Source organism: Urocampus carinirostris, chromosome 6 (genome assembly GCF_059441175.1).
Source record: "Urocampus carinirostris isolate Australia breed hairy pipefish chromosome 6, RoL_Ucar_1.0, whole genome shotgun sequence".
NCBI lineage: Eukaryota > Metazoa > Chordata > Actinopteri > Syngnathiformes > Syngnathidae > Urocampus > Urocampus carinirostris.
This window is the reverse complement of record NC_142354.1, coordinates 17074982-17091668: the sequence shown is the minus strand read 5'-3', so window position 1 is coordinate 17091668 and position 16687 is coordinate 17074982. Positions and strand designations below refer to the sequence as shown.

Genomic DNA, 16687 nt, shown 5'->3' with positions numbered 1-16687 from the left:
AACTCGTACTCAATTTCTCCCACTTTCCTTGGGTCATGGATAAAGTTCTGCTAGCGGTGAAAATTGAAACTCATTCTGACAGAAGATTCTGCTAGACGTTCCCAACAGACTCTCACAACACGCTGGGGTCTGCTAGGTTGTCAGACTAGCACCTTCCTCCTAACTCACCATCAGGTGGAGATCAGTAGACAGCTCTGCCCCTCTCATTTGACTATAACAGCAGCATATAGTTTATATTGGTTCTATTTATTCATTCATTTTATTTAACTATTTTCAAGGTCTAACCATGTAAATTTCTGTGACACAAAATACGATGTTTGGTATTATTTACTCTTGTATGTTTCCTTGGTTTTGTATTTTTATGTTGATATTATTGCACATACTTCAAATATGATCATAAAAAGCTCAACTCTTTGTAAATAACAACTAATAAAAATGTGATTCTTAGCAGTTAAGTTTTACAGCAAGGTCGAAGATTAAGGTGAAAGCAAAAAATAAGATCCAACCAATATTATGGGTTTACTGTTCTATTGGCCCACATTAAGGAGTCATTGATTAGCAAATATCTTCTAAAATCAATCGATCTTTTCTAATCATCTCATGTTGTCTCCTTCTGTCCAAATAAATATTTAAACCCACATTTTTATAGCAGATGAACCATTAAAGCAAAAGTTTCTTCAGATATATTTGAAAAGTGAAGGTTTGCGTTGTATAAAAATGGTCCGACTTTTCAAGAGATAGTCTGTAAATTTAGTTTGATTAAGATAAGTAGATAGATAGATAGATAGATAGATAGATGGATACTTTATTCATCCCCGCAGCCTAATGAATCTATTGGAACGGTTCAGCAACATTCTACCTGTTAATATAAGATTGGTACATTACTATCGAAAAGAAAAAACAAAAAAATGAACCTCTTTGTACTTCCATGTTGATAAGCTAAGTAAGATAGTTGAGACATCATGAAACGCAAAATTAATTCTTTTTTGGGATTATCATTTAGCCAATGAGTGTCAATAACTTTTGAAGGATTTCTAACGATGCATCTACTGATAGTATATCTTCATTTATCTTATGTTGCAACTGTTGGCCAATACTAAGTATTACTTTTGAAACACATTCAAAGCATTGTCGCCATTTTGTGCACATGCCTAACTCTTTATTTTGGTAAATTCAAATCCAACACACTTCCAAGATTTATGTCCATTGATATTTTAGGGGAAAAGGCCTAAAATTGCCTGGCACAAATGGGGCATGAGCTTGCGTAGAATGCGTTCAAATTTTGGCCTTAAACTTCTATTTATGTGTCGCCACTCTCGAGAGATGACCCAAGAGGAGCCTGAAGACTGAGAACAAAATGGCTCAAGTGAAGCGGGATGACAATCTATTACAGTATAGGGTGCCTAAAAGCCACGCAGCAAAATTCCTGTCCCGTATCAGTAAGTCGCCTAGCAGCCGCTCGGTGCTTCTCACTGTAAAGCAAAACGGCTGCTGTGTTGCGAAAGGAAAGTTGCACAAATCAGACTGTTTTAATTCCCTGCTTATCTGAGCGACCTGATAGCTGAGTGCTTAGTTGGCAAACCTCGAGGAGCAGCGGCACAAATTTACACAATTCTTGACAACAAAATTCCAGACTACTCCTTACCTTTACACAAATACAGTGCATCCGGAAAGTATTCACAGCGCTTCACTTTTTCCACATTTTGTTATGTTACAGCCTCATTCCAAATTGTATTAATTTAATCTCTTATCTTAAAATTCTACACAAAATACTCAATTGTGACAGTGTGAAAAAGTTTTTTTTTTTTTACTTTTTTTGAATTTATTAATAATAGAAAACTAAGAAATCACATTTACTATAAGTATTCACAGCCTTTGCCATGAAGCTCAAAATTGAGCTCAGGTGCATCTTTTTCCACTGATCACTGATAATTGGAGTCCACCTGCAGTAAATTCAGTTGATTGGACATGATTTGGAAAGGCACACACCTGTCTATGTAAGGTCCCACAGTTGAGTGTGCATGTCAGAGCACAAACACCAAGCATGAAGTAAAAAGAACTGTCTGTAGACTTGCGAGACAGGATTTTCTTGAGGCACAAATCTGGGGAAGGATACAGAAAAAGTTCTGCTGCTTTGAAGGTCCCAATGAGCACAGTGGCCTCCATTATTCGTAAATGGAAGACATTTGGAACCACCAGGACTCTTCCTAGAGCTGGCCGGCCTTCTAAACTGAGCGATCGGGGAAGAAGGGCCTTAGTCATGGAGATGACCAAGAACCCGATGGTCACTCTGTCAGAGCTCTAGCGTTCCTCTGTGGAGAGAGGAGAGCCTTCCAGAAGGTCAACCATCTCTGAAGCAATCCACCAATCAGGCATGTATGGTAGAGTGGCCAGACGAAAGCCACTCCTTAGTAAAAGGAACATGGAAGCCCGTCTGGAATTTGCCAAAAAGCACCTGAATGATTCCCAGATCATGAGAAACAAAATTCTCTGGTCTGACGAGACAAAGATTGAACTCTTTGGTGTGAATGCCAGGCGCCATGTTTGGAGGAAACCAGGCACCGCTCATCACCAGGCCAATACCATCCCTACAGTGAAGCATGGTGGTGGCAGCATCATGCTGTGGGGATGTTTTTCAGCAGCAGGAATTGGCAGACTAGTCAGGACAGAAGGAAAAATGAGTGCAGCAATATATAGAGATATCCTAGATGAAAACCTGCTACAGAGCGCTCTTGACCTCAGGCTGGGGCGAAGGCTCATTTTTCAGCAGGACAAGGACCCAAAGCACACAGCCAAGATCTTAAAAGATTGGCTTCAGAACCACTCCGTGAATGTCCTGTAGCGGCCCAGCCAGAGTCCAGACTTGAATCCGATCGAACATCTAGTCAAGTCAAGTCAAGTCATTTTTATTTGTATAGCCCTTAATCACAATAAGTCTCTAAGGGCTTCACAGATTAGTACACTATGTTACACAGACTATTTTTCAGCCGACAAGAAGAGTAGGTTATTATTCATATGCAATGGAGTAGAAGTGAGTTTTAAGTTTAGATTTAAACATTTCCACTGAGGTTGCAGATCGGATCTCAGGGGGAAGAGCATTCCACAGCACCGGTGCCCGAATGGAGAACGCTCTCGAACCAGCAGAACACTTCTTTGCTCTCGGGATCACCAGAAGACCGGCACTCTCAGATCGTAGGCTTCGGACCGGGACATAGGGGCAGATCAGATCTGAAAGATAAGAGGGAGCAAGTCCATGTATGATTTTGTACAATACTAAGAGAACCTTGAAGTCACATCTTTGGCTAACTGGGAGCCAGTGCAAGTTAGCCAAAATCGGTGTTATGTGATCGTACTTTTTTGTCCTAGTTAAAAGCCTCGCTGCGGCATTTTGTACTAGCTGAAGAGACTTGATTCTGGACTTCGGGAGACCGGAGAGTAGTGCATTACAGTAATCGAGACGGGAGGTAACAAATGCATGAATTATAGTTTCCGCATCAGACTGAGACAGTATTGAACGGATTTTGGCAATGTTACGAAGATGGAAGAAAGCGGTTCTAGTAATTTTCTTTACATGCATCTCAAAGGTTAGATCAGGGTCAAATATGACACCTAAATTTTTAACTGAGTCACTCTGTGTGATGTGACATTTGTCAATGTTCACAGCAGTTTTTGAGAATAAGTCACGGCACATCTCTGGAGAGATCTGAAAATGGCTGTGCACAAACGTCTCCCATCCAACCTGATTGAGCTTGAGACTTATTGCAAAGAAGAATAGGCAAAACTGCCTAAAGATAGGTGTGCTAAACTTGTGGGATCATATTCAAAAAGACTTGAGGCTGTATTTGCTGCCAAAGGTGGATCAACAAAGTTTTAAGCAAAGGCTGTGAATACTTATGTAAATGTGATTTCTTAGTTTTCTATTTTTAATAAATTCAAAAAAAAGTAAAAAAAAACTTTTTCACATTGTCATAATGGAGTTTTTTGTGTAGAATTTTGAGATAAGAGATTAAATTAATACATTTTGGAATGAGGCTGTAACATAACAAAATGTGGAAAAAGTGAAGCGCTGTGAATACTTTCCGGATGCACTGTATATATATATATATATATATATATATATATATATATATATTAATGTTCCACTTCAAAAATCTATCTTTTTATGTGTGTTCATACACCAGAAGGGGGCATTGTTTCAGTAAAATTTGCTTCTTTCAAACAGTAGTTTCCAGATAGGTTACAAACCTCCCACGCGCTTGCCCTGTTTTAAAGCATGAGTATCTTCATGTCCAGACAGTAGTTGACCTCCTTGTAGGTTTTTTCTTGTCCAGAATCTATCCAATCATTTATTTATATGATCATTTAAGCACTTCAGGAAAAGCTGCCGGCAGGATGGAATGTAAGGAATCGTGTCCGTCGAAAGAAACATTTCTCAGGTCGCCTGCCGAGCAGGTCAGACGTGAAAATGTGCCTCTTGAGAGAGATTGTAAATCCCATTCCCAGATGCAGTTCACGGACGGTTTACTCCACAACGGTGGCTGAGTATGGAAAAATGACTTTTTAATGGTTTGCATAGGTATATATTGGGGTCTTTGAAGTGCCTGCCCACCCATTGAGTGTGAAATGACACAACTGTAGTGGGGAGCACTATTTCCGTGGGCTGCTTCTCACAAAATATTTAGATTCAAATTTACTTTATTGGTCTCCTAGGGAAATTCTCTCCCATCGACTGTACCGAGGGATAGCTACAGATATAACGTTTCATTACACAAACATAAAAAAACAGCAGAATGACAAACAAACATGCCAATGGGACAATGAGGGCAGACTGATTTGATGGGTCAGTGGAGCCTGTTGTTTAGAAAGGTAATAGCAGAGAGGATCAGGCTTTTCCCGTGGCGGGCCTTCCTAAATTTTATTTTTCTGTATCTGCTCCCTGACGGTAGTGCAATGAATTATTGGTGTTGTGGATGACTGAGGTCCTGGAGTATTGTGTTTGCCAGTTGGATGATGAACCTGTGATTTAAGTCTGAAAGGGTTGGTGTGGGTAGGCCAAGGATTTTAGGGGATCAAGAGGTCGCAGATTCAATTCCTGGCTCTTCTTTGTTATATGTCGAAATGTCCTTGGGCAAGACACTGAATCGCTAATGCCCTGGGTTAGCAGCTAGTTGCCTAGCATGGGTGACACTGCAATCGGTGTGTGTGTGTGTGAGTGTGTGTGAATTGGTAAGTGTGAAGCACTATATAGAGTGCCTGAAAAGCGCCTTATAAATGCAGACCATTTACATTTTACATTGCGTGAGTTTGGACCAGTTTGTAACAGAGCATCGTGAAAACATGAGAGAAGTACACGAGGATGGGTTGAACAATGCTTTGGTATAGTAGAAGGTGAGGTGCAACATATAGTCCTTTAAGTTTATGGATGACTGACAGTCTTTGTTGACCCTTTTTATGTTATGGTAGTCCAAGATGGACTGACTGTCGTCAAAGTATTTATATACGTTGTGGTGGGTGAAATGCTGCTGCAGTCATTGAAAGGTCTTGAAATAATGCTTGCAGGTTTGATAGTTTTTTTCTCACATATACTTTTAAGATCAGACCTTAAAGCGGAAACAGGTTGGGGGAATCCATGACAGCCCCCCTCACTTCTCACTCCTCATCCCGCATGAACGCTGCAATTTTCTGCCTCGTCTGTCCTGAGATGATATCTATTCCGAAGGCTTCAACGAACTCTGACTTGCAGTCAATCGGGACATTAATGCTATCTTCTCAGGGACGGCGGTGTTGCTCCTTATCACAGGAAGTCCCACGATGCAAAGGCCGGAATGTAAACCCTCTCGTCTTGCAGCTCAGCGTACAGGGACAGGTTTTGAGGAAGTTTTATGTGATCATTTTGTAGTGAGCAAGTTAATGTTGTAATTTTCTTTTTTTGTAGCTGTTTCCCAGGCATGTGTATGTTTTGGTTCATTACGAAGAAGACACAACAGCAGTAAGCACTTACTCCTAATTATGTGTTAGATCTTTTGCTGTTCATCCAGAACTGGTTTACATGTAGACGTAAACCCTAGATTACAAAAAGAAATCTGCAAGTAATTGATGCCCCACCAAAAAGGTTTAGTGTTTTATTACGCAACAAGTCAAATCACATTTATTTGTATTGCCCTTAAATACAATTGTCTCAAAGGGCTGCACAGACCACTAGTATAACATACCATGATCTTAAACCTACATCAAGACAAGGGAAAAATTATAGGAAGATTAAGAAACCTTGAGCAGGGGTTGCCCACTAGGTAATACGAGGCAATAATCTTCTGCACCGCTTATCCTCAGTAGTTTAGTGGCGGGGCTGGAGCCTATTCCAAGCGGCCTTCGGGCAGTGGGCAGGGTACAGTATGAACTGGCTGCAACCATGTTTATATATATTTTTAATAATATTGTTTCTAAACTTAAATTATTTTGGAATAGGTTTTTTTAATATAATGATCAACATTTGGAAGAATAACCTAAATAAATTATGTTGTTTGTAAACCATCTGTTAATTTAACACTCCAACATTTTGAACAATGACATTTTGTTCTTATGGCAGAAACATTTCTTTCTTATATTGGATAGGTGCATGTTACAACATAAAATCAGTGATTAGATGAGTTTAAAACCAATAGTTTAACATACGTTTCCAACAAGTTTCTCTGTGTTCATTATTTAAAGTTTTACTTCAACCCTGAAGATTTACATTCATGAATTAGTTTATTAACTAATAACAAGTTCATTAAATAATATTGTTTGTTTTGGAAAAAAATGGCACATGTCTAAAAAAACAAACTATTGTCTTAAATACAAACAGTACTTTTAAATAACACGTTTATATTGACTTCCGATTTATTTATTTAGCTGTAATTGCACAAGGTGTTTCAAAGGTTTCGATATTCTTTGAAACGTAAATATCTCAGAAAATAAATGGTTAAGGCTAATTTAATTAAAAATATTAATGTTGAACATCATAAGATTTATTCTTCCAAATCTCAATGAGAAGTTCAAAAGCATGTGGATTTTGTGAACGATTCTGCAAATGTTTAACTTGTGCACCACCTGAGACACGGCATATGTCAAGTCGGTAATCCAGCCCCTGCCAAAAACGCTGAAGCATATCTTGGATGACAGTCTCCAGTGCTGTAGTGAATCTCAGCTGGAGTTTTTCTATTTTTGCAGCAAGAGGGGGAACACAGCCATTCCCATCATGTAGCCTCAGAAAAAAAGTCACAAGGCATTAAATTTGGTAAACAGGCTGGCTGTTTCTTTAACACCGGCGCGCCCAATACATCTGGATAACCCTTTTGACATATGCCGTGTCTCAGGCGGTGCACATATTGAACAGTATTGACTTTTTTTACATAATCCACCTTCTTTTAATTTTTCATTTAGAATTTGGAGAATAAATTGTCTCCTCCGCAGAGGTCATGAGATCGAAACTCCTGTGTGGAGTTTGCATGTTCTCCCCGTGCTCGCTCGGGTTTCCTCCGGGCACTCCGGTTCCTCCCACATTCCAAAAACATGCATTACAGGCTAATTGGCCGGTCCAAATTGTCCCAAGGTGTGAATGAGCGAGTGAATTGTCTGTCCCTGTGTGCCCTGTGACTGGCAGGCAACCAGTTCAGTCCCCTGCCCACTGCCCGATGATAGCTGGGATGGGCTCCAGCACACCCCGCGACCCTACTGAGGATAAGCGGTACAGATAATGGATGGAAATTGTTTCCTCTTCAACATGAATATTTTCATTTTCATTTACCCTAATCGTGTACCTTCTGAGATATTCGCATCTCAAAGGATATCAAATTTTTGAAACAGGCTGTACTGTATACATCTTTAAAACAGATGATGTAAACTGTAGGACTAGCTTCCCCAGTCACTTGGCTGCAAGGTCTTTTTGAGTGTCTCTTTTTAAAAATATTTGGGTTAATAGGTGGCTTTTGAGCTGACTCCTGATTGAATCCATGCGCTCTACGAGCCGTTCCAAGATCCCCTTTTGGATAGTTCAGCCGAGTGTCATCAAGTCTGCTCGTTAAGAAAACCCCCCTTTCCCAAACATTTGCATGTCTCAATGGCTAAAAATGTTCCCGTCTGGAACCGTAATGTGCTCTGTGTAACAGTGGCGCGTGCTTCACTGTCAGACGGAGTCTGTTATTATGTTCTGTCAGTAAGGCCGAGATATGATCTCTCTGACTTTGAAGACTAGTCTGGCGTGATGGTTAGTTGGTGGGGAGTGAAAAGAGCGTGTCCTCTGGTGATTTTTGGAAAGGCGCCTTTGCAATGAACTTCACAGACCTGACAGAAACAACATTTATAAGTTTCTTGTTTCCTTTGGTTGGTAGTTTTATGTTAATGTTGGATTTGTTTCTCGTGATTCCCAGTAGCGGTTTTCATCACTTCCTTAACCTTACTGCGGTTTTCTTGCAATTAGAAGAGCTGCTTACTTACTAGGGTGGTCCTTATTTTTCGACTTTTAAAATTTCATGCTCTGACCCCTTGAATATGTTCCAATATATACAAAACGTAATTAGGCAAAGTTTCATCAAAATCAAAGGATATTTAGAGGTCGCTCAAGGCCTCTGAAATTTTGGTATGAAAAATAAGGATTTTTCGCACATTATATCAGACCTAGTGTACAAAGTTACTTGTAACTTTTCTTGTGTTACAATTATAAGCAATGGACTGAAATTGGATGTTCTAAAACGCCGTACACATAGGGTTAAGATTTCTGTTTTTTCTCGAAAATTGCCAAAATTTTACCATTTTGGGAAATTTCAAAGTCGTTGAGCTACCTCTAAATATTATCCAAATTGTTCAAAATTGCACACAGTGTGTTTTTATCGATATAAGAACATATGCGGGGGGTCAGAGCCCAATATTTCAAAAAAAAAAATTTCGACCCCCATTAAGGACCACCCTATTACTTACCCTTTTTTGTGATTCTTCCTGTCAGATGTGAACGAATGTGAGGAGTCCAACGGCGGATGCGAAGCACTGTGCCACAACACTATTGGAAGTTTCCACTGCCGCTGCCCTGCCGGACTCAAATTAAACCATGATGGCAAAACCTGCGAAGGTGAGTGAAACAAGTTTTAGAGTTAAATAATTTATTGCAGGGAAACTGAACTTATCTTCTGATTTCATTCCACATGTGGAAATTGAAACTATAATGATTCAAAGTGTGGTGCTGCTATTTCGGCACATGTGCTGTGTTGTAGAGTGGTCCCCAACCTTTTCTATACCGTGGACCTGTTTAATTTCTGACAATTTTTTAGCAGCCCGGCCAAATGGTAACATAAGTAATAATAATCATAATAATTATGCTAATCATCCTTATTATATTAATAATAATCCTAAATCCACAGTGTAATTACAAGATGACCAGGAATGAACATCATACAGGCATTTGATTGGATCTCATCATTGCACTATATTTACTCACAGTACCACGTTGTCGAATACGTGGGGCCATGATAGAATATAATTTATTGACAACGTAAACTATGAACGCAATATCAAGATAAAATTTACAACGAAACAATGTGGTACCGGGGATATGGCGTTCTCGATTCGGGTTTGATTTCCGTTGCATCCAATGTTTTGCAAATGTGTTTTTGAGAGATATGTTTTGACTGATCAATCATTGCTCAAATAGTTATATACTACTATTAAACCTTTTGTACAACAAGAACTATTGTGTTACGCAAATATTGTGGGTAAATTTTTTTCATTATAAACAGGATAGGCAAAAAATAAGGCAACTTTCTTGTTCTGTGCAGCCCGATACCACAGACGTCACATACGCAAAGGGTGGCCAGGTAGAAATGTGGGAGCGGCGATGGCAGCACATAGTGTACTGTATTTTTGACTTTTTATCCTTAAACTCCTTTGTTACTAGAGGCAATATTTTCCCGTTCAGATACTTCATAACCTCAAATTTTGTAGAGACATTTTTTAGTATAGGTACCAATATATGTTTTTGCTTTGGCGCCAACTGGTGGCTAGTGCTTTTTTTAAAACAACTTCCAAATGGTACTGTTTTGAGTCAAACACTTAATAAAATGAGGTTTTAGCTAATATGGATGCAGAGATTATTAACCTGTCAACCAACAAATCATCATTGTGTTCTGAGAATCTTCATGGATGGCAGCAACGTTTATACCACGTGGTTATTTTTTATCACCTTTGCATGCGTTCCACCATGCCGTCATGAGTTTAACATTTCAGTCGTCACACCGAATAAGCTTTATGGCGTGTGCCTAAGTAAGCGTTTGTGCGTTTGTGCAACTGATGCTCTGCCAGCGATCCAGCAGCTGAACTAACACTAGCTGCAACTGTAAGTTAGCATGCAGCGCACTGTAACTGATTTAGAAATTCACTTTTTCTAAAAGAACGCCTCTAGAAAAGCAGACTGGCCAATCAAAGTACAGCATGGAAGTATGAAACCATCCTGTCAGGCGTCAATCTGTTTAGTCGAGAGCCAATTTGGCCCGGCTGCCGTGTCTGCGCGTTGACCTAAGAAGACACAGGTGGTCTCATTCCTAACTCAGATGTTTGGATTGGAACTATGAAATAGGATTCTTGGCGGATTTTAAAGCCCACACTATTTTCCTTATACATGTCAACAACAAAGACATAAACGTGTTGGCTCATTGTAGATTCTCTTCTTGACACCTTGTTGTCCATTTTAAAATACAAGGTATAATTTCTCACATTTCACTCTTTTTCAGGTGCTTGTGTTTCAAATGTCTGTAAGACTTGGTCTCCATTTTGAATTGCATTTTTTTTTTTTTTTTTCAAAAACTTTGAAAAGCAATGTTACCAACAAATTCTGTGCATTTTGTGAAGTACATTCAGGGGTCAACTGCAAATCCTGTAACAAAAGTAGTCAAGTCAAGTCATGTTTATATGTATAGCCCTTAATTTCAAAGAGTCTCAAAGGGCTGCACAGATCAAAGACTATTGCAAACTATTATTACAGACGATTAACCTACATGAGGGCAAATGATACACACATTCTGTCGTGATTACCTAACCGGAGTCACCTGAGGTAATCAGCTGGTGTGCTGGAACGCGATCTCTTGATTGGTGGAAGTCTACTACATAAGCTGTCAGCGTCCAGAGATGGACGTTCGAGTGTCTTCCTCATTTCCTGAGTGAACCTCCAACATTCAAGGTACCACAAGCCCATGTATATTCCAAGTCTGATTCTCGTTGCCTGACCCTTGTCTGTTAAAAGTTTACGATTACTCTTCCGCCCCGGCCACCGACTTACCTGCTACGTTTCGCCACGCGTTTTCACCACGGAGTTGCCATATCTGTCCAAGGTCCCAGCCTGTTACCACCACCTACAGGAGGTCTTCAGTAAAGCTAAGGCCTCTTCCTTGCCCCCTCATAGGCCTTATGACTGCGCAATTGATCTCCTGCCGGGGTCTGCTCCTCCTCGGGGCCGCCTCTACTCCTTGTCCGTTCCCGAGAGGAAGGCCATGGAGGAATACATTTCCGATGCCTTGGCGGCTGGTATCATTCGACCCTCCTCTTCTCCTGCTGGGGCGGGGTTCTTTTTTGTGGGAAAAAAGGACGGGTCACTCCGGCCCTGTATAGATTATCGGGGCCTTAATGAAATCACGGTTAAAAATCGCTATCCCTTGCCGCTGCTTGCCTCTGCTTTTGAGCTTCTACAGGGGGCCACGGTCTTCACTAAACTTGATCTGCGCAACGCCTACCACTTAGTCCGAATCCGGGAGGGTGATGAATGGAAGACGGCATTCAACACACCCAACGGTCACTACGAGTATCTGGTAATGCCGTTCGGATTAACCAATGCTCCAGCTGTTTTCCAATCTTTGGTAAATGACATTTTACGAGATGTGCTTAATCGTTTTGTTTTTGTGTATCTGGACGATATCTTGATTTTCTCAAAGTCCCTCGATGAACACCGAAAACATGTCCAGCTGGTTCTCCGTCGTCTCCTAGAGAACTCTTTATTTGTTAAGGCAGAGAAGTGCGAGTTTCACGCCAAGACAGTCTCGTTCCTGGGCTACATCGTGGCGGAGGGGACCCTTCAGATGGATCCTGCCAAGGTATCAGCAGTCACCTCTTGGCCTGTCCCTGAGTCTCGGAAAAAGCTCCAACAATTCCTTGGTTTTGCCAATTTCTACCGGAGGTTCATCAGGAACTACAGTTCGGTGGCAGCTCCCCTCACGCTTCTTACCAGTCCTAGAGAGCCATTTCGGTGGTCTTCCGAGGCTAATGCAGCTTTCAACCGTCTAAAAACCCATTTCTCTACGGCCCCCATACTCCAGGTACCGGACCCTGCACGCCAACTGGTAGTGGAGGTGGACGCCTCAGATGTGGGAGTGGGTGCTGTCCTGTCCCAGCGGTCGGACAAGGACCAGAAGATGCACCCGTGCGCCTTCTTTTCCCGGCGGTTGTCCCCGGCCGAACGCAACTACGACGTGGGGGATCGTGAGTTGTTGGCCGTCAAGCTAGCCCTGGAGGAATGGCGGCATTGGTTGGAGGGGGTAACGGTGCCGTTCATAGTTTGGACTGACCACAAGAACTTAGAATATATTAGATCGGCCAAGCGGCTCAATCCTCGCCAGTCACGTTGGGCCCTGTTTTTCACCCGCTTTAACTTCACTCTGTCCTACAGACCCGGATCTCGAAATGTGAAACCCGACGCGCTCTCCCGACAATTCCAGAATTCCAATGACACACCTCAGGGTCCCGCAACGGTCCTTCCAGCTTCCTGTATGGTGGCAGCAGTCTCCTGGGATATCGAGTCCCGAGTCAGAGAGGCGATACCCGATCAGGCGGGCCCCAGCTCCTGTCCCGAGGGTCGACTATTCGTCTCCGAACCCTTACGGTCCGAGGTCCTCCAATGGGGGCACAATTCTCACTTTTCTTGCCATCCGGGGTCGGCTCGGACTCACAGTTTCTTGTCCCGACGCTTCTGGTGGCCTACCATGGCCAAGGACGTTAGGGAATATGTCTCCGCCTGTCAAGTGTGCGCCCAGAACAAAACATCCCACCAACGTCCGGCCGGTCTGTTACATCCACTTCCGGTTCCCCGCCGCCCATGGTCCCACATCTCCTTGGACTTTGTGACGGGGTTGCCAGTATCCGAGGGGATGACGACTGTACTAACTATCGTGGACCGATTCAGTAAGATGGTCCATTTCGTGGCACTACCGAAGCTCCCCTCCGCCAAGGAAACTGCAATGATAGTCCAGCAGCATGTGTTCCGCCTCCATGGCATCCCTCTGGACATTGTTTCTGACCGTGGTCCCCAGTTCTCATCCGCGTTTTGGAAGGAGTTTTGTCGTCTGTTGGGTGCCTCTGTCAGCCTCTCATCAGGGTTCCACCCTCAATCCAATGGGCAGTCTGAACGAGTGAACCAAGATTTGGAAACGGCACTTCGCTGCATGGTCTCTAGCGAACCGTTGTCCTGGGCTCGGCAATTGGCATGGGTGGAATATGCTCACAATTCCTTGGTTAGCTCATCCACTGGAATGTCCCCCTTCCAGTGTGTGTATGGGTACCAACCCCCTATGTTCCCTAGTCAAGAAGAGGAAGTAAACTGCCCGTCAGCTACGGCGAATGCACGTCGCTGTCGGCGAACTTGGGCTCGTGCTCGGGCCACACTCCTTCGGGCTAGCAAGACTCATGCCGTTGGAGCTAATCGACGGAGGAGTCCTGCTCCGAAGTACCAGGTGGGCCAGAAGGTGTGGCTAGCATCAGCTGATCTTCCACTGAAGGTTGAGTCGAGGAAACTGGCTCCTCGGTATCTTGGCCCATTTCCTATAGTAAAAATTATCAACTCCTCAGCAGTCCGTCTCCGTCTACCAAGATCTATGAGAGTGCACCCCACGTTTCATGTTTCCCGAATCAAGCCCGTCAGCCAGAGTCCGTTGGCACCCATTCCACCTCCTCCCCCAGCTCCACGCTCCTTGGACGGGGAGCCTATCTATACAGTGCGCCGCCTGCTCCGCTCCCGACGCAGGGGTCGGGGCTTCCAGTACTTGGTCGATTGGGAGGGATATGGTCCGGAGGAGAGATCATGGATTCCCAGCAGGCAGATCCTGGACCGATCTCTTGTGGCAGAATTCCATCAACTGCATCCTGACCAACCAGCACCACGCCGTGGTCGTCGTCGTAGGTCTGACGCTGCTGCTCTTCCACCGGCAGACCCACCCGCTACCACCCCTTCAGATGCGGACGAAGGGGCCTCTATCCACTCGGAAGAATTCTGAGGGTTCATCGGACGACCTCTGGGCCCTCGATTTTTGGATTATTGGTGATGTATTTTGGGTTTTGGGGAATTATTTGTAACTGGCCTGTGATTTTTTTTCCCTTGGATTACCGGTGTTGCCATGTGACGTGTTTGGATTTATTTTTATTTTTCCCTGGGGGACTTCTGGAGCCGTCCCTTGAGGGGGGGGTTCTGTCGTGATTACCTAACCGGAGTCACCTGAGGTAATCAGCTGGTGTGCTGGAACGCGATCTCTTGATTGGTGGAAGTCTACTACATAAGCTGTCAGCGTCCAGAGATGGACGTTCGAGTGTCTTCCTCATTTCCTGAGTGAACCTCCAACATTCAAGGTACCACAAGCCCATGTATATTCCAAGTCTGATTCTCGTTGCCTGACCCTTGTCTGTTAAAAGTTTACGATTACTCTTCCGCCCCGGCCACCGACTTACCTGCTACGTTTCGCCACGCGTTTTCACCACGGAGTTGCCATATCGTCCCAAGAGGCTTTCCACTGCCAAGGCTCGACGTCCCAAGCCTGCTCCACCGAATCTTGTCACAATAAAGCCTTTAACTGACGCTATTGGATCCGAGTCCTTGTTCTGTTCCTTGACACATTATCAACATAAAGTATAGAGAAGAAGTGTGTTTTAAGCTTAGATTTAAACATTTCCACTGAGGTTGCAGATCGAATCTCAGGGGGAAGAGCACCGAAAGCACCGGAGAACGCTTTCGAACCTGCGGATCTCTTCTTGGCTCTTGGGATCACTAGTAGACCAGCGTTTTCAGAGTGAAGGCTCCGGACCGGAACATGGGGGAAATTAAGGGGGAGCAAGTCCATGTATGATTTTGTACAATTACCAACAGAACCTTAAAATCACACCATAAGCTAACAGGGAGCCAATGCAGGTTAGCTAAAATCGGGTAATGTGATCAAACTTTCTTGTCTTAGTTAAAAGCCTCGCTGCAGCATTTTGTACCAGCTGAAGGCTCTTGATTTTGGGCTTTGGGAGACCGGAGAGTAGTGCATTACAGTAATCGAGACGGGATGTAACAAACGCATGAATTATAATCCCCGCATCTGACTGACACAGCATAGGACGAATTTTAGAAATGTTGCAAAGATGGAAGAAAGCTGCTCTATTAATATTTATCACATGTGTTTGAAAGGACAGATCGGGGTCAAATATGACACCTACATTTTTAACTGAGTCACTCTCGGTGATCCTACATTTGTCAATGTTCAGAGCAGTTTTTGAGAACAAGTCACGGCATTTAGATGGACCAATAATTAACATTTTGGTCTTTTCAGAGTTAAGGCGCAAGTACTTATCGATTCTTAACAATTGAGGTTTGTCCTTTGGACTGAATTGATTTAATTAAAAAAAAAATGTTTGACAGGCATAACGCTAAAGCTCCCTTTAATAGTGGAAAATGTACAATGCAGGTCAGCAAAATAGTATTGGCTTGAACGTTACTTGAACCTCACCGTGGTGGGTCAGACTCGTTAGACTGTCTGACGTCCTTTTTGTCTTTAAATCTTGGTGCATCACAAAGATTCTACGATATGCAAGGTCTGCTTTGCATTCTTTGCCTGTCGCCTTTTTAATCACCGTATCCAGGCAACAATGTTCCCAAACATAAGAAGTTTTGGTATGCGTACATGTTGATCACCGTCATTTTTGTATGTTACTGCTAGAGACAGAGACTCTATTGCACATGAGCAACTATCAAAAGAGATTATAATCATGAAAGATGCCTCATGCTGTTGGAAAAACGTGTCTGGTAATTGTTGACTTATCGTTGCAGCCCTACATTTAGGTAGATTAAAATGAAAACTGGAATATTCCTGGAAATACGGTCAGGGGTGATTAAGTGTGATGACATAAAAGTGCTCAGTAGAGAAAAAGTAAGGTGGGCGGGTAAGGTTCGTGGGAGGGCGAGTGTGTGAGGGGAAGATGGAAGGACACAAAACTTCAGAGGCAGTCTAGACCATATGAGTGATAACCCCACCGGCATTCAGGACGCACCTTTTTTTCATGATTTTTCCATTCCCCCAACTGGAGTTTTCATTCAGTTTCTAAATTTGATTAATTGTGTATTTAGACTCTGAGGATTATTGCACAACATGGTTTTGGCAACAGGGTGGTGGATTTTCCTCCTAATGCTCCTGGAAACGTTGATGTTTTTTGCATCTGCAGCAAACTTCCCTTACAGTTTCCAGAGGAGGCTTTGCTACAGGCCGCACTGTTTCTATGAGTACCGCGGTCAAAACTTGCCTTACAGGGCTGCTGGTAAGTGAGGACTTTCTTGCCAAATTCCCGACTGGTGGGATATCAGATCTTTCTTAAAGTCTGTGAGTCGTGACATAAGGATGTAATTGTCACTGAATATTTTCCAAAATTATCG

At 42.9% G+C, this 16687-nt stretch overlaps 1 protein-coding gene across 1 annotated transcript in view; it reads left to right on the top strand.

Annotated features, from left to right (window-relative positions):
* megf6b (multiple EGF-like-domains 6b) overlaps nucleotides 1-16687 on the top strand; it is an 89170-nt gene that overhangs the window by 32593 nt on the left and 39890 nt on the right. Inside the window, exon 5 of the mRNA XM_088338078.1 lies at nucleotides 8981-9103. Within this exon, the coding sequence (XP_088194204.1) occupies nucleotides 8981-9103 (123 nt within the window). The remainder of the gene's footprint in view (nucleotides 1-8980; nucleotides 9104-16687) is intronic.